The following is a 27,603-nucleotide window of genomic DNA, read 5'->3' as shown; positions in this document are numbered from 1 at the left end:
ATTTTGCATTACTCATCTTATATGTATATACTGTATTCTACTGCATCTTAGTCTATGCCGATCTGACATTGCTCATCATATATTTATATATTCTTCATTCCTTTCCTTTACTTTAGATTGTGTGCATTGTTGTGAAATTGTTAGATATTACTGCACTGTTAGAGCTAGAAACACAAGCATTATGCTACACCCACAATAACATCTGTTAAACATGTGTATGTGACAAATAACATTTAATTTGATTTAATTTTCACTGTTGTCAAACAGCTTAAATTGGGGTGCCTAGACACTATAAGGTGCAAATATAGCACTGTACAGAAAGGAACACTCCGTATTATTCAGAGCCCAATGAAATGACACCATATATACATTCTACAGACCATACTGAGTATTCCTTACAATGCTTCTACTGTGACCCCTAGAATAGTTTTTTCTCTATAAGCCAACATGTATTCCTTATACAGTGATTTGCATCGTGGCCAATGGAATGGGTGGAGTAAAAGGCCAGCAACACTAAATGACACCATTACATTCTACAGACCCTGAGTACTCCCCACCCCATTTTTACATCTGCACAAATAATCGTATAGTGACCAGGCACCACATTTTCAGATGTTTGACCACAGTAAAAGTACAGCAACTCTTCCTATGACCTAGTTTTTTGTTCTAACTCATCTGATTTGTATTCTAGGAACTCTAGTAAGTAGACTGGGCCCTGGTTTTATGGACACACAATCAATCGCTTTTCCTGTGTGCAATTTGTCTGTGCAATACAACAAAAATACAGTACTTTTTTTCTAAACATTACATTTCAAATTGCATCCTTAAACAATAGCACCAGTAAATAAACAAGAATCATACAATCAAAATATATATATATTTTTTATGTTTAATATATATATTTTTTACCAGTAGGATATTATTAAGCGCCAACCATTTTCTCATTATGCTCCACCTTATAATATTCTTTAATATTACTTTACATTGACTCTGTACCGGTAGCCCCTGTATATAGCCTCGCTATTGTTATTTTACTGCTGCTCTTTAATTATTTGTTACTTTTATTTGTTATAAAAAAATATATATTTTAAATGTATTAATGAATTATTTATTTAACTTTTTTATATATATTATATTCGTTTTTTTTTAAATTAATTATTATAAATTTTCTAACTGCATTATTGGTTTGGGCTTGTAAGTATTTCACAGTAAGGTCTACTACACCCGTTGTATTCGGGGCATGTTTGATTTGATTTATATAAAGTACTAATTCTCTTTAGTTTAGATTTTTACCCCATGTAGTTATTATATTTCTCCTAATTTTATTATGCACAAAGCTGAAAAAAAAAAATATATATATAGTGGCAGACACAGCGTTTTACCGCAGACTTTTATTTTGAAGGCAAAATCAGGAAACCTGAAGTATATATTAATGTGGATAGGATCCAGCTAGTGTTGTTGCCATGAAGCTAATCCCTGTCTCCATACCATTTTAGAGACCTTGTTCTCTTAGGGGACTTCATTAAATAACCTATTATCAGCCCTTTCATGAAGGTTCGTAGCATCATATCTCTAACCTATTCCTCTGACTGAGGAAAATTAATGGTCTTATTCTTGTTAATTTGTGTCCCTTACACACATACACTGTCAGAGCAATTACACATTTGTAACACCAGGCAGGGGTAAAAGTAGGCTACACATTGTCAGGTTTTCCATATAGGACACACCAAATTATGAATTGCTTGCATTGTCCATATTTGTACCAGAACTTCAACTACAGTTTCCCCTGTATCTACAGTACATGCTCTCCATGATGTCTGCTTTCTGTGTGTGTGCAGGTCCGTAGAGCAGCACTGCAGGCCCTCCTGGAGCATGAGAGACAGCAGTACGTCATAGAGTTCAACAGACTGGGCAAGACCATCTACAAACAGTCTAGACTCTAGTCTCCACTAGACCCATAACAACACCAAAGATCATCTGAAGTTTATGCAGAAAGCCATCTAGCAGCAAGGATGTGTGAACAACTATAGAATACTTTGAAGTATTAATGTGAAAACATTTACTCACAGCCATCTACAAGCACCTTGTTTACAATCAGACCTTTTTTTATTTATGTAAATACAATGATGTAAAACTCTAATCCTAAAGATAAAACACATATTAAAGTGTTTTATCTTAAGGATTACAGTTTTACATCGTTGTATTTACATAAATAAAAAAAGGTCTGATCTGTACAGAAGCAGAGTGGATAAACTGCTTCTGTAAAAGTACAGTTTTAAGCAATTTACATTCCAGTAATGAATTACTGGGCCTCATGTCACATGACTCATGTCACCTTAACAAAACAGGAATTTGTGTGACAGTCAGGGAGGTAACACTGTACATAAACAAAACAAATATTTGGTTAACAAACAGGTCTCCTTGTCAACAGCAAGCAAGACCAAAAAAATCAACCGATACACAGTCTGGCATTTGTCCATTCAGTAGAACTCTCTACTGGTCATTTGCTTCAGTCTTTGAGGAGTAATTATGTAACATATGAGCTCACTACATTTAACATAGTGTATTGTAGCTCACAATGACATGTCCAATCTCTCTAGCCATATCTGGGACACTTGGTCATGCAGGGTTGGAGATTCTAACACAGACTGAGAAAGTAACTGGAATTTCCAGATAAACAAAAAGGAGAGCAGTTGTTGATAATATCAATCAGAGATCAATCCAGTTTAATACAATCATTCAGGGAGACACCTCCAGAACAGAAGCACAGAAAATGTCCAACGGGGCTCTTGGAGACCGAACCTTCATATTCTTATCAGACAGTACCAAATGTTCTCTAAAATATCAACCAGAGAGGCTTGGAGTCAATACAAAAGACAGTGACTTTGCCGGCTGCTACAGAATCACACAGTGTTCATAATGTCATCAATACAATAATAATCAGTGTGTTCTCAGTCCTTGTACCTTCAGTAGCTCAGGTCTAGTGACCATCAACCCATACAAAAGTGAGTGTCACAAATAGAACATTGGAAATCATGTGTATTATAGAAAGGGGAAACATATAAATATGTTAATCATTGTGTTAATTACTGTTAACTGAATATTCACTTTATTCATCTTACATTTTCCCATTACCCACACGCACACAGGGCAATGTTATACTCTGATTAACGCACACCACACCCAAATGCAATAAGGGTCAATCATAAATCTATACACAATAAAGGTCAATCATACACCTATGCATAATAAAGGTCAATCATACATCTATGCACTATAAAGATCAATCATACATCTATGCACGATAAAGGTCAATCATACATCTATGCACTATAAAGATCAATCATACATCTATGCACTATAAAGATCAATCATACATCTATGCACGATAAAGGTCAATCATACATCTATGCACTATAAAGATCAATCATACATCTATGCACGATAAAGGTCAATCATACATCTATGCACTATAAAGATCAATCATACATCTATGCACGATAAAGGTCAATCATACATCTATGCACTATAAAGATCAATCATACATCTATGCACGATAAAGGTCAATCATACATCTATGCATAATAAATATTTAATAGACAATTGAACCAGATGGGCATGCACCTGCACACTTCTCTAGAACTCTTCTCTAGAACCTTTGCAACATTCAGAAATCACCTCAGAGACACCCTGCTCCATCTCTGAGGGAATTATCCCTAACCTCTTTCAGTCATTCCTACATTAATGTACTGTACCATAGGATGAAACTCACTAATTAAAAACATGTAATGTCTCCCTTCTTTACCTGCATACATAAACTAACAGTGTACTGTATGTAATGAAGACATGACATTCAGACTGGGTTTTCCAAACCCTTCTTGTTTTTTATTTTCCTGAGTATTGAGAGGTACAGTGAAGTGAAGGTGGTTGTAGGTGGTGAATGTTATGAGCTGCACAACGATGATGTGTATGGGTGTGTGTGCATCACGGCAAGCATGAGGAAGGGAGGAGGGAGGGAGGGAGGGATGGAGGCTGATAGTGTAGTCCAAGTCTTCATTTTGGGGCCTCTGTGATTCCACACAGCTTCCTGCAAAACAACAAAGAAAACAACAACAACAACCATTAGTTATCAATAGCATGTGAGCACCCAGTAACCACAGAACTACATGACACACAGTACAGCGTGACCATAGAAGTCTTTCATAATGGTGACCACAAGACTGTGTTACTGAGTGTGTGAGTGTGGCTGAATGCCTGGGTGTGTGTCTGCTCTTACCGTCCTTCCTCATTGGTCTGGTCCACAAACGCACACAGTGCCTTGTCCCGGTCCAGAATCTGCTGTTTCAACGCCTGGATCTCCTCCTGAGCTTTCTTCTTCTCTGCTTCTTGATCATCTAGAGGGGGAGCGAGGGATAATGAGAGAGGGGTGGAAAGTGGGAGGGTAGGAAAAAAGACAGAAGGAAATGGGTAGATAAGGAGGAAAGGGTATTGAGAGAGAGGTGGGAAGGAGGAGAGAAAGACATGGGGGGAAATGGGGAGGGCAGGAATAAATGTATTGAGAGAAAGGTTGTGAGGTCTGGGGTCCGCTCAACAACCAAGAATTCACAAAATGGGACAACAACAAATTGAGACTCTATATGCAGAATTCTGCAAAAATATCCTCAGTGTAAAATGTAAAACACCAAATAATGCATGTAGAGCAGAATTAGGCTGATACCCACTAATGATCTAAATCCAGAAAAGAGACATTAAATTCCAGAACCACCTAAAAGGAAGCAATTCATGACTGAGCTGACGGTATCCCATCACTGCAGTAAAATAACCATCGTACCTTTAACTTTCTGAAGGGCCGCTGACGGTATCCCATCACTGCAGTAAAATAACCATCGTACCTTTAACTTTCTGAAGGGCCGCTGACGGTATCCCATCACTGCAGTAAAATAACCATCGTACCTTTAACTTTCTGAAGGGCCGCTGACGGTATCCCATCACTGCAGTAAAATAACCATCGTACCTTTAACTTTCTGAAGGGCCGCTGACGGTATCCCATCACTGCAGTAAAATAACCATCGTACCTTTAACTTTCTGAAGGGCCGCTGACGGTATCCCATCACTGCAGTAAAATAACCATCGTACCTTTAACTTTCTGAAGGGCCGCTGACGGTATCCCATCACTGCAGTAAAATAACCATCGTACCTTTAACTTTCTGAAGGGCCGCTGACGGTATCCCATCACTGCAGTAAAATAACCATCGTACCTTTAACTTTCTGAAGGGCCGCTGACGGTATCCCATCACTGCAGTAAAATAACCATCGTACCTTTAACTTTCTGAAGGGCCGCTGACGGTATCCCATCACTGCAGTAAAATAACCATCGTACCTTTAACTTTCTGAAGGGCCGCTGACGGTATCCCATCACTGCAGTAAAATAACCATCGTACCTTTAACTTTCTGAAGGGCCGCTGATGGTATCCCATCACTGCAGTAAAATAACCATCGTACCTTTAACTTTCTGAAGGGCCGCTGACGGTATCCCATCACTGCAGTAAAATAACCATCGTACCTTTAACTTTCTGAAGGGCCGCTGACGGTATCCCATCACTGCAGTAAAATAACCATCGTACCTTTAACTTTCTGAAGGGCCGCTGACGGTATCCCATCACTGCAGTAAAATAACCATCGTACCTTTAACTTTCTGAAGGGCCGCTGACGGTATCCCATCACTGCAGTAAAATAACCATCGTACCTTTAACTTTCTGAAGGGCCGCTGACGGTATCCCATCACTGCAGTAAAATAACCATCGTACCTTTAACTTTCTGAAGGGCCGCTGACGCGTCAGTCTTCTTTTTCTCCGCATCGGCCTGAGGAGAAAAAAAGAGGGGAGATGAGGAAGATGAGGACCGGTATTTGAAGCATTGTGGGCCTTATCTAGCTAGGCATTATTAAGGGCTACATAAGGCATACAATGAGTCCTTCATAATATGCACTTTGTTTAAAGTGTGACTAATCATTTTCGTGACTAATAAGTGAGAACAAAATGTAATTCCTGACTGATCACTGCTAAGAGAATACCTGGCAGAATACCTCTCACATGCCACTCAACACAAAACATACATTACCGTCAGAAAGTATTCACACCCCTTGACTTTTTCCAAATTTTGTTGTGATACAAAGTGGGATTCAAATAGGTTTAATTGTACTTTTTTGCCAACGATCTACACAAAATACTCTGTAATTCAAAGAGGAAAACATATATTTTTTTTAAGTAATAATGGAAAAATAAAACACTAATATATCTTGATTAGATACTGTACATATTCAATCCCCCTGCCAATACATGTTAGAATCCCCTTCGGCAGCGATTATAGCTGTGAGCACACAGCTTTGCACATCTGATTGTACAGTATTTGCCCATTATTCTTTAAAACATTCTTAAAGCTCTTTCAACTTGTTTGTTGATCATTGCTAGACAGACATTTTTATGTCTTGCCATAGATTTTCAAGACGATTCAAGTCAAAACTGTAACTAGGCCACTCAGGAACATTCAATGGCGCCAATGGGGTAATCATGTGGGGTAATCATGTTAAACACTTGTGGCACACAGAGTGAGTCCATGCAAAATCCCCATCAAAATCTGTCTGTTTAAGATAGAGATACTGTATGGGCTGTGTCTCAATCCACTGCATCCACCTTGTGCATCTGCAGTGGAAAGTGGCAGAGCTACAATGCTGTTTGTCAGATCAGCATACATCCCGAAAATCGGTCTCCTCACGAAAACGTCTGTAGTGTCCGAACAAGTGTCATGGGGCTCATCTGAATGTAACCCTGTAACGGGTCAAAAAATGAATGGAAGTATGTAAGTAGTTTTGTGCCAAAGAATTGTTTATTTCCTGAGCTTTCTTATATCTCCTAGATATAGGACAGACACATCAAAACCTTATTCCTTATTATTTATTTTTTGACTGTCTGTTTTGCCATTTATGAATGAGTTATTCAATGCGTTTCTATGTGCTATATTTTTTGTTATATACCTAAAGGTATAAACAATTCCAAATAAAATAGCTAAATAATCCATGGTATGACCATCTTAAAACAATTAGCTTAGCAGAAGCAGATTTTTACTCCTCAATTTATTTTTGGCTTGCCATAACAAAGGTGCTGAATATTTATTGACTCAAGACATTTCAGTTTTTCATTTTTTATATTTTTTTTACAATTTCAGAACACATAATACCACTTTGACATTTTGAGGTATTGTGTGTAGATCAGTGACACAAAATCTCAATTTAATCCATTTTAACTTCAGGTTGTAAAACAACAAAAAGTGAAGGAGTGTGAATAGTTTCTGAAGGCCCTGTAATATATCCCTTGTCAGTTTACCTTCCAGTGTGTGTAATCTGCCACAGTGGTGAATGATGTGGTGATGTGGTGATCAGATCAAGTTGCCCTCTAGTATGAAACACAAAACATTAACACACCTCACCTGACATACACCTCTACATGTAAAAAGGTATGAATTACCTTGACTAACCTGTACCCCCGCCCATTGATTTGGTACCGGTACAACCTGTATATAGCCTCGTTATTGTTATGTCATTTTCTTGTGTTACTTTTGATAAAACATTTTTACTTGAGTTTATTTAGTAAATATTTTCTTAACTCTATTTCTTGAACTGCATTGTTGGTTAGGGCTTGTAAGTAAGCATTTCACGGTAAGGTCTAATCATGTTAAACACTTGTGGCACACAGAGTGAGTCCATGCAAAATCCCCATCAAAATCTGTCTGTTTAAGATAGAGATACTGTATGGGCTGTGTCTCAATCCACTGCATCCACCTTGTGCATCTGCAGTGGAAAGTGGCAGAGCTACAATGCTGTTTGTCAGATCAGCATACATCCCGAAAATCGGTCTCCTCACGAAAACGTCTGTAGTGTCCGAACAAGTGTCATGGGGCTCATCTGAATGTAACCCTGTAACGGGTCAAAAAATGAATGGAAGTATGTAAGTAGTTTTGTGCCAAAGAATTGTTTATTTCCTGAGCTTTCTTATATCTCCTAGATATAGGACAGACACATCAAAACCTTATTCCTTATTATTTATTTTTTGACTGTCTGTTTTGCCATTTATGAATGAGTTATTCAATGCGTTTCTATGTGCTATATTTTTTGTTATATACCTAAAGGTATAAACAATTCCAAATAAAATAGCTAAATAATCCATGGTATGACCATCTTAAAACAATTAGCTTAGCAGAAGCAGATTTTTACTCCTCAATTTATTTTTGGCTTGCCATAACAAAGGTGCTGAATATTTATTGACTCAAGACATTTCAGTTTTTCATTTTTTATATTTTTTTACAATTTCAGAACACATAATACCACTTTGACATTTTGAGGTATTGTGTGTAGATCAGTGACACAAAATCTCAATTTAATCCATTTTAACTTCAGGTTGTAAAACAACAAAAAGTGAAGGAGTGTGAATAGTTTCTGAAGGCCCTGTAATATATCCCTTGTCAGTTTACCTTCCAGTGTGTGTAATCTGCCACAGTGGTGAATGATGTGGTGATGTGGTGATCAGATCAAGTTGCCCTCTAGTATGAAACACAAAACATTAACACACCTCACCTGACATACACCTCTACATGTAAAAAGGTATGAATTACCTTGACTAACCTGTACCCCCGCCCATTGATTTGGTACCGGTACAACCTGTATATAGCCTCGTTATTGTTATGTCATTTTCTTGTGTTACTTTTGATAAAACATTTTTACTTGAGTTTATTTAGTAAATATTTTCTTAACTCTATTTCTTGAACTGCATTGTTGGTTAGGGCTTGTAAGTAAGCATTTCACGGTAAGGTCTACTACACCTGTTGTATTCGGCGCATGTGACAAATTCCATTTGATTTGATGGTGATCGGTGAATACAGGGCCCTTACATGAGGGTTAGGAGTACTAATGAATCTACGGAAAATAAGTCAACTGACCATCATCATATCCAACACTCCCACTGTAACTGAATTTGACCTATAAACATATCACAAGCCAGTCTGTTGCCAATGGTTTCACAATGGATAGAAAGATTGTTTTAGTGCTGCCTTTGTTTCAGTGTTCTAATTCCTAATTCTCTGGTTCTGTGTCTCTGGTGAGACTTGGCACAGGCATTCTGTTAATGGATTATTATAGATCATAACACGAGTATAAACGGTGCTGTACCTTCTCTATGTAGCAGGTGTCTGTTTGCATAAAGTGTGTGTGTGTGTGTGTGTGTGGGGGGGGGGGGGCTACCTTCTCTGTATGACAGGTCTTTAGACTCTTGTCCGCCTCGCCTGTGCCTTTAGCAGACTGCTCCTTCTTCTTAGTCAGCTCGTCTCTCTTGGTGTTGATGGGCTCAAGCTCACCATTCAGCTTCTGAATTTTCATCTTGACCTGGACGATGTCGTTCTCCTTCTGCTTGACCTGAGAGGAGCTCTCCAGAGCGCGGGCTTTAAGACCCCGCAGAGTCAGCTCCTGGTGGACCGCCTGGTACATCAACACCACCATCACACCCACGGACAGGAACACTAGCGCAGACACAGCCCGCATACTGCTGGGACAGGACAGAGAGAAGGAAGGGGGCAAAGAAAGAGAGAGGGAGAGAGAAATGAGGCTCAAGTCAGGTCCAGTTTGTCTTTCTTGTCTGCTGTCTTGATTGGTCACTCCTCAACCATCTCCGTAGTCAGCCTGTGTGTGTTGGAGTGTGTGTTCACATTCCCTCCCTCTGGTTGCTGATGGCAGTCTGTCCACCTGTAACCAGTTCGTCCTGCTAGGCAGAATGTTTGGTAGACAAAGCGAAATCTACTTCCTTGTTTAACTACAACACTTCCACCGCTTTTAATCTCCCTCCCTCCCCACTTCTCTCTCTCCCTCCCTTCCTCTCTCACCTTCTGTTTCAGAGGTCACCTTTTATTACTAACAGATATGCTCTCTCTCTATTGTTTATCTATCTCTTTCATTTGCATTTAATTTCTTCTCCCTCTTCCTCTTAGAGGGTACACAGACAACCAGAGATTATGAAATTGTTCCATGTAGTACGTCATCATTTAGGGTGCAGTGTGTACAATGGGGAGATTTAAGATCATTAAAGTTCATATTCAGTTTAGAGTGATTAACACAATGTTTAGCATATTAGTAGATATTATGTTCCTTCTGTAAAACACATGATTTCCAGTGTATGTGACACTCAAGGTGCGGGTTGATGGTCACTAGACTTGATACTGAAAGTTATGGATTATTCTCATATCTGTTGATAGTGATTAACGCCAGACTGGATGTACAAGGACCGAGGACACACTGATTATTCATATTGTATTGATGACATTGTGTAAACACTGTATGATTCTGTAGCAGCTGGCAAAGTAGCAGCCTTTTGTTTTGACTTCCTACCAGCCTCACGGGCTGGTGTTTACTCTCGTGCTGTCTGATTAGGATATAAAGGGCCTGTCTCTAAGAGGCTGGTGTTTACTCTGGTGCTGTCTGATTAGGATATAAAGGGCCTGTCTCCAAGAGGCTGGTGTTTACTCTGGTGCTGTCTGATTAGGATATAAAGGGCCTGTCTCCAAGAGGCTGGTGTTTACTCTGGTGCTGTCTGATTAGGATATAAAGGGCCTGTCTCCAAGAGGCTGGTGTTTACTCTGGTGCTGTCTGATTAGGATATAAAGGGCCTGTCTCCAAGAGGCTGGTGTTTACTCTGGTGCTGTCTGATTAGGATATAAAGGGCCTGTCTCCAAGAGGCTGGTGTTTACTCTGGTGCTGTCTGATTAGGATATAAAGGGCCTGTCTCCAAGAGGCTGGTGTTTACTCTGGTGCTGTCTGATTAGGATATAAAGGGCCTGTCTCCAAGAGGCTGGTGTTTACTCTGGTGCTGTCTGATTAGGATATAAAGGGCCTGTCTCCAAGAGGCTGGTGTTTACTCTGGTGCTGTCTGATTAGGATATAAAGGGCCTGTCTCCAAGAGGCTGGTGTTTACTCTGGTGCTGTCTGATTAGGATATAAAGGGCCTGTCTCCAAGAGGCTGGTGTTTACTCTGGTGCTGTCTGATTAGGATATAAAGGGCCTGTCTCCAAGAGGCTGGTGTTTACTCTGGTGCTGTCTGATTAGGATATAAAGGGCCTGTCTCCAAGAGGCTGGTGTTTACTCTGGTGCTGTCTGATTAGGATATAAAGGGCCTGTCTCTAAGAGGCTGGTGTTTACTCTGGTGCTGTCTGATTAGGATATAAAGGGCCTGTCTCCAAGAGGCTGGTGTTTACTCTGGTGCTGTCTGATTAGGATATAAAGGGCCTGTCTCCAAGAGGCTGGTGTTTACTCTGGTGCTGTCTGATTAGGATATAAAGGGCCTGTCTCCAAGAGGCTGGTGTTTACTCTGGTGCTGTCTGATTAGGATATAAAGGGCCTGTCTCCAAGAGGCTGGTGTTTACTCTGGTGCTGTCTGATTAGGATATAAAGGGCCTGTCTCCAAGAGGCTGGTGTTTACTCTGGTGCTGTCTGATTAGGATATAAAGGGCCTGTCTCCAAGAGGCTGGTGTTTACTCTGGTGCTGTCTGATTAGGATATAAAGGGCCTGTCTCCAAGAGGCTGGTGTTTACTCTGGTGCTGTCTGATTAGGATATAAAGGGCCTGTCTCCAAGAGGCTGGTGTTTACTCTGGTGCTGTCTGATTAGGATATAAAGGGCCTGTCTCCAAGAGGCTGGTGTTTACTCTGGTGCTGTCTGATTAGGATATAAAGGGCCTGTCTCCAAGAGGCTGGTGTTTACTCTGGTGCTGTCTGATTAGGATATAAAGGGCCTGTCTCCAAGAGGCTGGTGTTTACTCTGGTGCTGTCTGATTAGGATATAAAGGGCCTGTCTCCAAGAGGCTGGTGTTTACTCTGGTGCTGTCTGATTAGGATATAAAGGGCCTGTCTCTAAGAGGCTGGTGTTTACTCTGGTGCTGTCTGATTAGGATATAAAGGGCCTGTCTCTAAGAGGCTGGTGTTTACTCTGGTGCTGTCTGATTAGGATATAAAGGGCCTGTCTCCAAGAGGCTGGTGTTTACTCTGGTGCTGTCTGATTAGGATATAAAGGGCCTGTCTCCATGAGGCTGGTGTTTACTCTGGTGCTGTCTGATTAGGATATAAAGGGCCTGTCTCCAAGAGGCTGGTGTTTACTCTGGTGCTGTCTGATAAGGATATAAAGGGCCTGTCTCCAAGAGGCTGGTGTTTACTCTGGTGCTGTCTGATTAGGATATAAAGGGCCTGTCTCCAAGAGGCTGGTGTTTACTCTGGTGCTGTCTGATTAGGATATAAAGGGCCTGTCTCCAAGAGGCTGGTGTTTACTCTGGTGCTGTCTGATTAGGATATAAAGGGCCTGTCTCCAAGAGGCTGGTGTTTACTCTGGTGCTGTCTGATTAGGATATAAAGGGCCTGTCTCCAAGAGGCTGGTGTTTACTCTGGTGCTGTCTGATTAGGATATAAAGGGCCTGTCTCCAAGAGGCTGGTGTTTACTCTGGTGCTGTCTGATTAGGATATAAAGGGCCTGTCTCCAAGAGGCTGGTGTTTACTCTGGTGCTGTCTGATTAGGATATAAAGGGCCTGTCTCTAAGAGGCTGGTGTTTACTCTGGTGCTGTCTGATTAGGATATAAAGGGCCTGTCTCCAAGAGGCTGGTGTTTACTCTGGTGCTGTCTGATTAGGATATAAAGGGCCTGTCTCCAAGAGGCTGGTGTTTACTCTGGTGCTGTCTGATAAGGATATAAAGGGCCTGTCTCTAAGAGGCTGGTGTTTACTCTGGTGCTGTCTGATAAGGATATAAAGGGCCTGTCTCCAAGAGGCTGGTGTTTACTCTGGTGCTGTCTGATTAGGATATAAAGGGCCTGTCTCCAAGAGGCTGGTGTTTACTCTGGTGCTGTCTGATTAGGATATAAAGGGCCTGTCTCCATGAGGCTGGTGTTTACTCTGGTGCTGTCTGATTAGGATATAAAGGGCCTGTCTCCAAGAGGCTGGTGTTTACTCTGGTGCTGTCTGATAAGGATATAAAGGGCCTGTCTCCAAGAGGCTGGTGTTTACTCTGGTGCTGTCTGATTAGGATATAAAGGGCCTGTCTCCAAGAGGCTGGTGTTTACTCTGGTGCTGTCTGATTAGGATATAAAGGGCCTGTCTCCAAGAGGCTGGTGTTTACTCTGGTGCTGTCTGATTAGGATATAAAGGGCCTGTCTCTAAGAGGCTGGTGTTTACTCTGGTGCTGTCTGATTAGGATATAAAGGGCCTGTCTCCAAGAGGCTGGTGTTTACTCTGGTGCTGTCTGATTAGGATATAAAGGGCCTGTCTCTAAGAGGCTGGTGTTTACTCTGGTGCTGTCTGATTAGGATATAAAGGGCCTGTCTCCAAGAGGCTGGTGTTTACTCTGGTGCTGTCTGATTAGGATATAAAGGGCCTGTCTCTAAGAGGCTGGTGTTTACTCTGGTGCTGTCTGATTAGGATATAAAGGGCCTGTCTCCAAGAGGCTGGTGTTTACTCTGGTGCTGTCTGATAAGGATATAAAGGGCCTGTCTCCAAGAGGCTGGTGTTTACTCTGGTGCTGTCTGATTAGGATATAAAGGGCCTGTCTCCAAGAGGCTGGTGTTTACTCTGGTGCTGTCTGATTAGGATATAAAGGGCCTGTCTCCAAGATGCTGGTGTTTACTCTGGTGCTGTCTGATTAGGATATAAAGGGCCTGTCTCCAAGAGGCTGGTGTTTACTCTGGTGCTGTCTGATTAGGATATAAAGGGCCTGTCTCCAAGAGGCTGGTGTTTACTCTGGTGCTGTCTGATTAGGATATAAAGGGCCTGTCTCTAAGAGGCTGGTGTTTACTCTGGTGCTGTCTGATTAGGATATAAAGGGCCTGTCTCCAAGAGGCTGGTGTTTACTCTGGTGCTGTCTGATTAGGATATAAAGGGCCTGTCTCTAAGAGGCTGGTGTTTACTCTGGTGCTGTCTGATTAGGATATAAAGGGCCTGTCTCCAAGAGGCTGGTGTTTACTCTGGTGCTGTCTGATAAGGATATAAAGGGCCTGTCTCCAAGAGGCTGGTGTTTACTCTGGTGCTGTCTGATTAGGATATAAAGGGCCTGTCTCCAAGAGGCTGGTGTTTACTCTGGTGCTGTCTGATTAGGATATAAAGGGCCTGTCTCCAAGATGCTGGTGTTTACTCTGGTGCTGTCTGATTAGGATATAAAGGGCCTGTCTCCAAGAGGCTGGTGTTTACTCTGGTGCTGTCTGATTAGGATATAAAGGGCCTGTCTCCAAGAGGCTGGTGTTTACTCTGGTGCTGTCTGATTAGGATATAAAGGGCCTGTCTCCAAGAGGCTGGTGTTTACTCTGGTGCTGTCTGATTAGGATATAAAGGGCCTGTCTCCAAGAGGCTGGTGTTTACTCTGGTGCTGTCTGATTAGGATATAAAGGGCCTGTCTCCAAGAGGCTGGTGTTTACTCTGGTGCTGTCTGATTAGGATATAAAGGGCCTGTCTCTAAGAGGCTGGTGTTTACTCTGGTGCTGTCTGATTAGGATATAAAGGGCCTGTCTCCAAGAGGCTGGTGTTTACTCTGGTGCTGTCTGATTAGGATATAAAGGGCCTGTCTCCAAGAGGCTGGTGTTTACTCTGGTGCTGTCTGATTAGGATATAAAGGGCCTGTCTCCAAGAGGCTGGTGTTTACTCTGGTGCTGTCTGATTAGGATATAAAGGGCCTGTCTCTAAGAGGCCAGTAAGACATTGGGATCATTTGAGTGGGAAGGTGAAAGCAACCGACTGTAGACAAAAGTCGAGGAGTGAAGTCGGGGGAGGTGCATCTGCAACAGCCGAAAGTTGGACACTGATGTGGTTTTCAGGCTCAGTGCAACATGGCAGTGTTCCCATTGTTTATAAAAGTTGTTCTTTATTATGTCAAAATAAACATGTCTCCAACCCGCATCTCACACACTCACAAACTGAAAATATACATTGCATTAGGAAAGTATTCAGACCCCTTGACTTTTTCCCAATTTTGTTACGTTACAGCCTTATTCTAATATAGATTACATTTTTCCCCCCCAATTCATCAATAAGCATGCACCCTGTAAGGAAGTCCAGGATCCAGTTGCAGAGGGAGGTATTTAGTCCCAGGGTCCTTAGCTTGGTACATTTCTATATTTCCTTAAATATTTTTTACACCGGCGGGGGAGTTCCAAGATGGAGGCGCAGGTGGCTTCAACACAGCGCCCCATGTCAGTCATCTACTGTATGTAAACTATTGGTTGTAACTAATGCACCAGATACGATTTTTTTATTGACTTTACCAACTATTTTACTCTGCTTTTTGTTTTCCTGTAAATTCCTAGTTCACTTGACAAGTTACTGGAAACATAGCTAGTGTGGCCTTACATGAAACTGGCAGAGCTTTATAGGTTAATAGGTTTGTCATGACAAAATGTTTATAATAGAACTAAATCAAACGTAGCCGTAGCCTATAGGCTAGGGCGTGTTATAACAAATTATGATAGCATTCCTAATTCGAGTTGCGCATGTTATACAGTATTATCACCTTACCTTTTTATGTTTATATTCCCTTGAATTCCGTAGTGCTGATGACCATTTTGCATTCATCCACTTACTTCCGCGTAGCAGTGCCAGGTATGCTAGTGCTATCTGGGAGCCTTGGGACGTACATACCCTAAATCCTAACCCTAACCTTAAACCCCACCCTTACTCTAACCTTAACCATAATCCTTACCTAACTTTAAGCATTGTTAACCATTTTAAATGTCAACTTCAAAGGGAGGTAGGCCCGTCCCAAGGATCCCAGATAGCATGGACCGTGACAGGTGGGCGGGCACGGGGATGGTTTTGGTGAAGCGCTCTCCAAAAGAAAAAAGAAGAAGAAGAAGTGGGCTCTCTTCGGAGTCAACAGAAGCAGATGTTTCTGTTTTTTAAGGATATAGTGGATATTGTATATTCAACCTGACTTCCGTTTCACCTGAAAACTGAAGTACGGACCCGCTCAAGTACAGTGGGCGTCCACCTGTCCTTTCACACTCCATTGGTACTTCCGCTGTAAGCCTGCGAGGACGTCGTCAACACATCTGTCGAGCAGTCGACAGGGACCAGCGAAAACGACTGTTCCTTGGTCAAACTTCACGGCATGATGAAGACGCAGGGTGTGTTGGTGGGGGTGTCTCTACTGACTAGCTTAGCTCTACTGGGACTGATAAACGTGCGGCAGAAAGAAGAGGTGAAGGAGCAGAAACATGTATCGTTCGAGACGATTAAACTGCGTGTGACCAGAGACGTACTGGGAGAGTACCAACACGAGGTAATCAGAGTCCACAACCTGCTGGACAAGACTAAGGCTCAGGTGGATACTCTGGGGTCAGAACTCACCCCACTGCAGGCTGCAGAGGCCAAGAAGAAGAGTGAACTGGAGGCATGCCAGGGAGAAAAGGTAAGGAAGGAGGGATATGTCTGGGCTTTAGAGTGTACACAATTGATTTCCTCTGTGCTCATCGTGTGTGTGTGTGTGTGTGTGTGTGTGTGTGTGTGTGTGTATTCTCTCTCTCTCCTGTCACAGAAACATGTCGCTGATGAGGTGGGGGCCGTTGAGGCAGAGAACAGTAACTCCAAAAGTGAGAGTTTCAGGTTTTTAAACAATGGTTACATCAACACTGTTCTGAAAGGATATTCGCCTTATTCCTGGTACGACTATGATAACATGTATGATAGTTCACTGCTCCTCAATGAAGTGGACGTCGATTAAGACAGCTCCCCTCACCTCTGATTCAGAGGGGTTGGGTTAAATGCAGAAGACACATTTCTGTTGAATGCATTCAGTTGTGCAACTAACTAGGTCTCCCCTTTCCCTTCCCTTTCACAGTGAACTTTAACATAAAACAGGTTTAAAACAGGTCCGTGACCAGTTCTAGGTGCAAGCTTTGTTTTCTCTTCTAAAGATTTTGGTGGATGAAATAGACATTTTGTGGTGGAATAAACTCATTGCAGGTCGCTAGGTTTAAGAGTAGTATTCTGTATATGCGACGGGTCTTATTGAATATGTTTTATTCACTAACCTGTCTTTTAGTATCCCCCTATCTCTGTCCTGTAGCCTCTAGCTCCATGTTGTGTCTCTGTCCTGTAGCCTCTAGCTCCATGTTGTGTCTCTGTAGCCTCTAGCTCCATGTTGTGTCCTGTAGCATCTAACCCCCTCTCTGTCTGGTCCTGTAGCTGAGTTTGAGAAGCAAAAGGCTGCCTGGGTAGCAGAGGTGACGTCTCTCAAACAGCAGGTAGAGCAGCGCAGCAAAGTGTGTGTCTTTGTGAAGAAGGACTCTGTAGAGGGAAGGTAAGAGACTGGGACTGAACATGGAACACCTCTATACATGTCCCCACACAGTTTCCTTTGGGATGTACACCACAGGTATATGGACACATGCACACTTTAGCTCTGTCTCTGACTCCCAAAGGAAACTGTGTGGGGATGAACCGCCTAAACAAGAGGCCGCTCCAAAACCAGATGCCCCCAAACCAGAAGAATCCAAACCAGATGCTCCCAAACCTGATTCTCCTAAAGAAGCCCCTAAACAAGAGGCCGTCCCCAAACCAGAAGAACCCAAACCTGAGGCCCCAAAGATGAGATGAGCTGAGTATCTTTTGTTCTGTCTTTTTCTGTTAGCATTCCACTGATTGGTATTGTCTTGATAGCATTAGGAAACAGCTTATAGCAGTGAAGATACATGTTATGTAGAAATGCCAGATAAGACTCAAAAACACCATCATAAAAAAAGGCTTCTATCATTAAAAAGGATAGTGACACTGTATTTGACTGAAATACTATCTTTTGAGTCTTGCTGTCTGGGACTGTATTAGAGTTGACTGGAGTATGATGTTAACCAGCTTTGTGATGTCCTAGTTATAATCCCCATCTCTCATTGTTGACAGAGGTGTGTGCATGACAGATGTGTGATCTGTCTTCTCTGGAACAATGTCTCATCTGTCTATCAGGATGTTGGTTGTATTTGCCTTTATTGTGTGAAGGATGACTGACTCTTTCATTTTGACCTTTGTTTGTTTTTAGGGTGGGCGACGAGAACGAGAAGAGAAACATGGAATCAAAGAAAAGACAAGGAAGGCGGATGAAAAATGGAGACCATCTGCAGGACATTTCTCTGTTCCTTTTTAAACTCGTCAGAAGTTGTCCTTCATGCTACTTTAGAGTGTCTATTAACTACCATCTAACATGAGTGGATATTGAATACTTTTTGTTAACCTTGTCCATTCCTTTCTCTCAGTATGACCCTCCCTCGGGGGGTGTTTGTGTGTGGGATTAGAACAAATGTGTATGTGCCACCAGTATCGACCAATCGGAAAGTCCATAGCCTCTCTCTGTCACTCCTCATCATCCTCACTCTGTTACCCCGGTGACGGTATTATGCAGTGGTGTCGACCATAGTTTAATCCACGACTTTTGATTGGTCAATGCTAACTGTTATTTCTGTTAGTCTGATTCTGATGTAATAAAGCTTAACCCTAAAGGAAAATGTTGAATGTGGATTTTATTAACTATTGATACAGAACCATTTCATATTTAATGTGAGCACAAATATTGGCATTGTTTACTGTATGTTCTGATTCCCTCCATCTTTAAACATTTCAAGGCAAATAACTAATAACAGCTGCTGGAGATCTGTAAGAGTATCACAATGATGTATAATTCATATAGAATGATATCACCTCAAATTATTGGCACCCTTGATAAAGATGAACAAAAAGTACTATATAATACAAATATTAAGCTATTGTGTATATTGTATGCTCAAATAAATTAAATATTTATAGTAATACAATTGCTCAGAGAAAAATATTTTGTTGAACAAGTATTTCTTTTTTTTTTTATCTAAAAGACAAGTGTCAAAGTTATTGTCACACCTGCTTTCAATGCTTTGTGTACCCACACCTAGCCAGGATAATGTCTCTGAGCCTTTTTCTAGAATGTTTTATGAGATTGAAGGATCTTAGACCATTCCTCCATACAGAATCTTTCCAGATCCCTGATATCTGTTGGCCTGTGCTTATGGACTGGCCTCTTCAGTTCAAACCACAGGTTTTTTTTAGTCTGGAGACTGAGATGGCCATTGCAAAATGCAGATTTTTTATTTTTTTTTGTGGTCAATTAAGCATTTATTTGTGGATTTCTGATGTTTGCTTGGAGTCATTGTCTTGCTGGAAGATCCACTTGCGGCCAAGTTTCAGCCTTTTTGTCAAAAATATTTTCGTACTACTTGGTAGAGTTCATGATGCTATTGACCTTAACAAGGGCCCCAGGACAAGTAAAAGCAAAACAGCCTTTTAACATCAAAGATCCGCCACCATATTTTACAGTAGGTATGAGGTTATTTTCTGCATATGGTGTGCATGGCCTACACTGGTGTGCATGGCCAAAGAGCTCTATTTCTGGTTCTAAACAAAGTGCCAATGCCGTTTAGTAAACTCCAGGCGTTTCCATATGCTGGTTGCTCTCAGTAAAGGCTTTTTACTGAAGCCTTTCCAAATAGCCAACTGGCATGGAGGTGGCATCTTATTGTAGATTTGGTGACCCGAAGATGCGACCAAGTTTTGCAGTTTTACCACTACACCACTGGGGACAAGATATACTTGCATCCGATACCAGGCAAGTTTACCACTGTTCCAGTGGTTTTAAACTTCTAAATTGTTGCCTTAATAATGTTAAGTGGTATATTTGGTTTTTCAGGAAAAAAAATCGTACACACTGCCTGATTTTATGAAAGTCAACAACCATGTCTCTTCTTATTTGTGAGTGCTTTGCCTTTCCCCATTGTGATGAATGACAGAGGGATTTTACATGCGTGTTACCTAATTTTTATGCCCCAGTGAAACAGGAAGCAATGGAAAGCCACAATTCAGTTCCTTAAACTGAAATCAACTTAAAAAATAAAAATGTTAATTCGGATAAAATATAAGAATATTTAAGGGTGCCAATAATTTAGACACGTGTCTTTTTGAGAATTAAATGTTTTTCTCTGCAAATGTATTGGTATAAAAAAAAAAATTGTGCTTATTTGGTTTCATACAATATACTGTGGAGACCTCTGTCTTTCTGTCACTCCATCCTGTTCACTCTCTGTCCTTTTATCTTTACCTTTCGCTTGCTCTCCCTCTCCTATCCATTTAATGTCTCCCCCTCTCCACCTTTCTCCCTCCTATCTCTTCCCCTCTACCTCCCCCTTCTCTCTTTCTATTCCCCCCTACCTCTCTCCCCCTACCTCCCTCCACAGATGACAATGCTCCCTTCAGGCTTAAATTAGGCCTAGCCAATTAGGGAGCTATCATTCCGCTCCAGCAAACTCACAAGGTCACTGTTACCGCCTGGCAACTGTAGGACAGGGAGAACAGAGAGAGTGGGGAAAGGGGGAGGAGAGATAGGATGGGGGAGTGGACCTCTGCCCAACATCCCACAAACATCACTAATACATATAGTATGTCCTGATATGCCTAATATCTGTCCTTAATCGAAGCAATGAGGAAGTGGACAATTGAAATGATGTAAGGTGGTAGTCATTACGTTAAATTATTCTTAGTCATTCAGTTTAATATGAAAGTACTAATTGTTCTAACAGTACAGGATAAATAGTATTAGAAATTAACAGATGACAAATCCTCAACCGATAAATAGAATCGTTGCTATTAGACTTAATCATGTTGCAAAACTGAACCAGACTTAATTTACACTTTAAATTGTATTGTAAATGTATTATAAACATTTTTACAATGTATACGTTTAAGTATATGTAGTTGGAGCCTCATATACATTTTTTTTTAATAACCCTCTGTTGGTACGTTTTGCTGGAAAACAGTCCGATTTTTTGATGTTCATATTTACTTTATAATATCCTTTGTACCCTTTTTGTCCTACAGGAACCCAGTAGATTGCACATCTGAGGCAGGCTCATGATTGAAAGAAGGGAAGTAAACAGAATATTTGGATGTTTGTGAAATAAGACTGTGAATCCCCTCACACAACACAACACCAAACCCCTTGTTGAACTGGTTGATTTTCCCTTTTCAGATTCCTCCCTCATTCTACCCCTGAAGGTGTGGGTTCATACCACCCAGAGAAATGTTGCTCTGCTCTCATTGAGCCCTTCACACATCAAGAGGGATGACCCTTGACCTGCATTCAGTGTGAGATACACAGACACAAGGCAAAATCTCACCAGATGACATCACAAGCCACCATGGGGTTCCATTGACAACCAGAGGTCACCTTGATGACTAAGGTCAACATGACGACTAGGTTCACCTTGACAACCAAGGGTCACCTTGACAACCAGGGCTCCTTGATGACATGGGGTGGTTGAAAATAAAGAAAAAGGCTGTAAGGAGAAAACACAGGTTATTTATAGCTTGTCTACAGTACATCCATCCACAGTAGGCCCACCACAGGGCCACTGCTGGAGGGAGCAACAATCAATCCAAACAACTTTCCTATCTACTAAACTCACAAAGATAGTCCACCTATAAGGCTGTATGTGACATTCTAGCCATAGTTACAGTGACGTTATAGCCATAGTTACAGCTAAGAACACATATTCAAACATGGAGTTAATTGACTTTAGTCTATGACCATATTGGTGTGTCAGTGTGTGAACTCACAGCTGGATGAAAGTCTGATGTATTGATCCAGCTAATGCAGGGAGGAAGGGCCCTAGGCCACAGCAATCAATACACTCCTAATTATGTATGGGTGTGTGTGGAGCCCCCCAAATCTACAGGGGTGTATATATACCCCGTCCCACAGGGAACTCACACAAACTCCTACACACAGACCACAACCACGCCACACACTGACACACAGCTACACACCACACAGCTACACACACACACACACGTGTTCTCAAATACCCCAGCACTTTCAAAGACATAGACTTGTACTTACATACTTTACGGAAACTTCACAAACCTACGCACCCACATGCTGAGACCTAACACCTTTGTAACTAGAGTAGAACTGTGAATGGGACATGCATTGAACGGCTGTTGCTCTTCATGTCAACAACACAGAACAGGGGCAATGGATATGACACACACATACACTGGACCAAGATAAAGAGGACTACGCTATTGGGACATAGAAAACATTGTAAGTATAAGACTCTCTCTCTCTCTCTCTCTCTCGCTCTGTAGGAGTGTTGGATCAGTTGGTTACCTGTCTTTCATCTGTTTCGTCTGTCCCTCCAAACCCCACCTTCACTCCCTCCCCACAAAGGGCTCTTCCCTCTGCTCTGTTACTTTGCTGTAGGTGGAACTCTGGATATCATTCATGTCTGGTCCTCTCCCTATGAAACTAAATAACATGTTAAATGTGCACTTACATCAAATGTCTTAAACCCGTTTATACCACCGTTTTTAAATTTTTTATAAATTGTTCATGTTAATGTCCAAATTCACCTTTTCCTGATGTTTCGTTTTTCATCATCTCTCTAACGCTTAACACTGGCACACAAATGATCTGTCCTAAAAACCCACCCATATCTGTGTCCTTTCAGACAGAAGACAGGATGGCTGCATGGGGTCCTGTTTGGCCAGGGGCTGTGTGATATGTTTGATATTCGGTTGTTCTCCTGCGTAATCAAGTCAACTAAATATCAGACATATTCCTACAGAGCCTGGCACACATCTACAGACCCTGGATACTAACAGGCCAGTCGAGTCAGATAATCATGGTTTGTATTGTTTGTAAATCATTTAAAAAATGCTTTATTCATGAGCTATTATTTTACTTTATTCTAAAGAGTTATCCAGTTTTTGAATAGACGAGCATGGACGACTATATTGTAAATTAAAATGATACAAACATTTCTATTTTATATCTCTTAACATTATTAAAATAACCAATTGACAACATTCAGGCAATGTAATGTAGTATTAGGCTGTATAGAAGCCTGCTTAGATTTAGTATATATATATATATATATATATATATAGTCTTTGCTATTGCATTTACTTTGAATAAAGACAGTTAAACCTGGAAAAGACTGATTGTAAAATGTTGCCACAGTGTTTCAAGAGATAAGATCCGTGTCTGCTGTGTATACAGAAAACATTGAACAAATGAGAACTGAGGAGGTGTGAGGGTTAATGTCGTTTGACGTCAGAGTATGTGTGTAGGGAATCCATCATCTCTTTCGTAATATTTGCACCTCCAGTTTGGCAGCTGCCAACAGAATCCGCCCACAAAACAAACAACCATTTACAGTTCACTACGGTTTGTCCATCAACAAATGCAAATGTACCTTTTTATGGGCAGTACAGCGAATTGTATCTGGTTGTCAGGTCACTGAGGGTACAGTTGACTTTTACTATCTGCAATAGTTTATTTAACTATTATATAGATATCAGGCGCAGATATACCAAATCCGCTGTGGATATCTAAATTGGGACTGATGCACTTACACAAAGATTGTGTTATCCGATGTGCACGAATCAAGAGTGAACAGTAGGCTAATTATAATGGCACCTTAGTACAGTTATGAGCCATGGCCATAGCAGCCCATCTCAGTCCCACAGATAGGAAGTGGTCCATGGTCATAGCAGCCCATCTCAGTCCCACAGATAGGAAGTGGTCCATGGTCATAGCAGCCCATCTCAGTCCCACAGATAGGAAGTGGTCCAGTGCCATAGCAGCCCATCTCAGTCCCACAGATAGGAAGTGGTCCATGGCCATAGCAGCCCATCCCAGTCCCACAAATAGGAAGTGGTCCATGGTCATAGCAGCCCATCTCAGTCCCACAGATAGGAAGTGGTCCAGTGCCATAGCAGCCCATCCCAGTCCCACAGATAGGAAGTGGTCCAGTGCCATAGCAGCCCATCCCAGTCCCACAAATAGGAAGTGGTCCATGGTCATAGCAGCCCATCCCAGTCCCACAGATAGGAAGTGGTCCATGGTCATAGCAGCCCATCCCAGTCCCACAGATAAGAAGTGGTCCATGGCCATAGCAGCCCATCCCAGTCCCACAAATAGGAAGTGGTCCATGGTCATAGCAGCCCATCCCAGTCCCACAAATAGGAAGTGGTCCATGGTCATAGCAGCCCATCCCAGTCCCACAAATAGGAAGTGGTCCATGGTCATAGCAGCCCATCCCAGTCCCACAAATAGGAAGTGGTCCATGGTCATAGCAGCCCATCCCAGTCCCACAGATAGGAAGTGGTCCATGGTCATAGCAGCCCATCCCAGTCCCACAGATAGGAAGTGGTCCATGGTCATAGCAGCCCATCCCAGTCCCACAGATAGGAAGTGGTCCATGGCCATAGCAGCCCATCCCAGTCCCACAGATAGGAAGTGGTCCAGTGCCATAGCAGCCCATCCCAGTCCCACAGATAGGAAGTGGTCCATGGCCATAGCAGCCCATCCCAGTCCCACAAATAGGAAGTGGTCCAGTGCCATAGCAGCCCATCCCAGTCCCACAGATAGGAAGTGGTCCATGGCCATAGCAGCCCATCCCAGTCCCACAAATAGGAAGTGGTCCATGGCCATAGCAGCCCATCCCAGTCCCACAGGAAGTGGTCCATGGTCATAGCAGCCCATCCCAGTCCCACAGATAGGAAGTGGTCCATGGCCATAGCAGCCCATCCCAGTCCCACAGGAAGTGGTCCAAACTGTGGAGGGGGCTGATGTTGCCTCTACATTTAAGAGGATGCACGGGGATTGGCCTTCCAAAAACTCCACATCAAATTATCAAACCTCACGGAGACAGAAAAACTGAGATATTTTCCTCTCTCATTGTCTCATTTTCCCTCCCTCCCTCCCTCCCTCCCTCCCTCCCTCCCTCCCTCCCTCCCTCCCTCCCTCCCTAGCTGTCTTCTTCTCTCACTCTTTCTTCCTCTCTTCCCCCTTGCCCGCTCTGTTGTTCTCTTTTTCTCCCACACCCTCTCTCCCTCTTCTCTCCCTTACTCACCCCTCTCTGAATCCATGTCGCTCAACAGTATTACCTATGCAGAGATATTGCGAGAAGTCTATTTTTATATTTCAATTATCATATATTTGACTTAGTTTGGGAATGAGAGACTTTCCACATTAAGAGTTTGTGCTAGTCGCTAAGCAACGGCTAATGTGATTAAGGATAATGTAATGAGTAATATCATCATGTGTGTGATGTATACATGCAGTGGTGGAAAAAATACCCAATTGTCATACTTGAGTAAAAGTAAAGATACCTTAATAGAAAATGACAAGTAAAAGTGAAAGTCACCTGGTAAAGTACTACTTGAGTAAAAATAAACAATTATTTAGTTTCAAATATACTTAAGTATCAAAAGTAAATTTAATTGCAAAAATATACTTAACTATCAAAAGTAAAAGCATGAATAATTTCAAATTGCTTATAATAAGCAAACGGCACAATTTAGTTTTTTTTTATTTACGGATAGCAAGGGGCACACTCCAACACTTGAGATATAAACGAAGCATGTGTTTAGTGAGTCCGCCAGATAACCAGGGAGGTCCTCTGGATAAGTGCGTGATTGAACCATTATTCTGTCCTGCTAAGCATTCAAAATGTACATTTTTCTTTTTGGTGTCTGGATAAACGTATGGAGTAAAAAGTACATCATTTTTTAAAGAAATGTAGTTAAGTAAAAGTTGTCAAAAATATAAATAATAAAGTACAGATACCCCCCCAAAATGTATTATTTTTATTTATACATTTATTTTTTAGGAGGTAGATCAGCTTTAATATTGCAGATAGAATGTAGCTTCCATCAATGTAATTGTCTGCATCACTTCCAATCCCCCATATATTTTTTTGCAAATATATATACACATATAAACTCAGCAAAAAAAGAAACGTCCCTTTTGTAGGACCCTGTCATTCAAAGATAATTCGTAAAAATCCAAATAACTTCACAGATCTTCATTGTAAAGGGTTTAAACACTGTTTTTCATGCTTGTTCAATGAACCATAAACAATTAATGAACATGCACCAGTGGAACGGTCGTTAAGACACTAGCAGTTTACAGACGGTAGGCAATTAAGGTCACAGTTATGAAAACTTAGGACACTAAAGAGGCCTTTCTACTGACTCTGAAAAACACCAAAAGAAAGAGGCCCAGGGTCCCTGTTCTTCTGCGTGAACGTGCCGTAGGCATGCTGCAAGGAGGCAGGACTGCAGATGTCCGTACTGTGAGATGCCTAAGACAGCGCAACAGGGAGACAGGACGGACAGCTCATCGTCCTCGCAGTGGCAGACCACGTGTAACAACACCTGCACAAGATCGGTACATCCGAACATCACACCTGTGGGACAGGTACAGGATGGCAACAACAACTGCCCAGGTTACACCAGGAATGCACAATCCCTCCATCAGTGTTCAGACTGTCCGCAATAGGCTGAGAGAGGCTGGACTGAGGGCTTGTAGGTCTGTTGTAAGGCAGGTCCTCACCAGACATCCCTGGCAACAACATCGCCTATGGGCACAAACCCACCGTCGCTGGACCAGACAGGACTGGCAAAAAATGCTCTTCACTGACGAGTCGCGGTTTTGTCTCACCAGGGGTGATGGTCGGATTCGCATTTATCGTCGAAGGAATGAGCATTACAACGAGGCCTGTAATCTGGAGCGGGATCAATTTGGATGCGGAGGGTCCGTCATGGTATGGGGCGGTGTGTCACAGCATCATCGGACTGACCTTGTTGCCATTGCAGGCAATCTCAATGCTCATCCTGACTTGACCCTCCAGCATGACAATGCCACCAGTCATACTGCTCGTTCTGTGCATGATTTTCTGCAAGACAGGAATGTTAGTGTTCTGCTATGGCCAGCGAAGAGCCCGTAACTCAATCCCATTGAGCACGTCTGGGACCTGTTGGATCTGAGGGTGCGGGCTAGGGCCATTCCCCCCGGAAAGGTCCGGGATCTTGCAGGTGCCTTGGTGGAAGAATGGGGTAACATCTCACAGCAAGAACTGGCAAACCTGGTGCAGTCCATGAGGAGGAGATGCACTGCAGTACTTATTGCAGCTGGTGGGCACACCAGATACTGACTGTTACTTTTGATTTTGACCCCTCTTTGTTTAGGGACACATTCAATTTCTGTTAGTCACATCTGTGGAACTTGTTCAGTTTATGTCTCAGTTGTTGAATCTTATGTTCATACAAATATTTACACATGTTAAGTTTGCTGAATATAAACGCAGTTGACAGTGAGAGGACTTTCTTTTTTTGCTGCGTTTACATACATACACATACACACTGTACATACATAGATACATACATATACACACACATAAATATATACATACATAGATACATATACATACATATCTTTATATATATATATATATTTATATATATATATACATATCTTTATATACTGCTCAAAAAAATAAAGGGAACACTTAAACAACACATCCTAGATCTGAATGAAAGAAATAATCTTACTAAATACTTTTTTCTTTACATAGTTGAATGTGCTGACAACAAAATCACACAAAAATAATCAATGGAAATCCAATGTATCAACCCATAGAGGTCTGGATTTGGAGTCACACTCAAAATTAAAGTGGAAAACC

The 27,603-nt window shown here is 41.9% G+C and overlaps 2 protein-coding genes across 3 annotated transcripts; one reads left to right on the top strand and one right to left on the bottom strand.

The window, feature by feature from the left end:
- Positions 1–2,693: 2,693 nt before the first annotated feature.
- On the bottom strand, positions 2,694–15,851 carry si:dkey-87o1.2 (restin homolog). Of its 2 annotated transcripts, none has more exons than XM_045698590.1 (5): positions 15,578–15,851; positions 9,293–9,593; positions 5,808–5,862; positions 4,277–4,394; positions 2,694–4,087 (listed from the first exon to the last, which is right to left on the bottom strand). In XM_045698590.1, the coding sequence occupies exons 1-5, from the start codon at positions 15,628–15,630 to the stop codon at positions 4,054–4,056; spliced, it is 561 nt and encodes a 186-aa protein (XP_045554546.1). In that variant the 5' UTR covers positions 15,631–15,851; the 3' UTR covers positions 2,694–4,053. The 2 variants fall into 2 exon arrangements, with proteins under 2 accessions (XP_045554546.1, XP_045554548.1); XM_045698592.1 differs by having other exon boundaries at positions 9,293–9,590; positions 15,578–15,846.
- Positions 15,852–16,068: 217 nt separating this feature from the next.
- Positions 16,069–18,555, top strand: LOC106595606 (pollen-specific leucine-rich repeat extensin-like protein 1). Its single transcript, XM_014186974.2, has 5 exons — positions 16,069–16,469; positions 16,596–16,650; positions 17,246–17,360; positions 17,482–17,656; positions 18,093–18,555. The coding sequence occupies exons 1-4, from the start codon at positions 16,170–16,172 to the stop codon at positions 17,654–17,656; spliced, it is 645 nt and encodes a 214-aa protein (XP_014042449.1). The 5' UTR covers positions 16,069–16,169; the 3' UTR covers positions 18,093–18,555.
- The last annotated feature ends 9,048 nt before the right edge of the window (positions 18,556–27,603 follow it).

Source organism: Salmo salar, chromosome ssa02 (assembly GCF_905237065.1).
Source record: "Salmo salar chromosome ssa02, Ssal_v3.1, whole genome shotgun sequence".
In the NCBI taxonomy this organism is placed as follows: Eukaryota; Metazoa; Chordata; class Actinopteri; order Salmoniformes; family Salmonidae; genus Salmo; species Salmo salar.
Note: the sequence above shows the minus strand (reverse complement) of the source record. Positions and strands in the feature narration are given on the sequence as shown.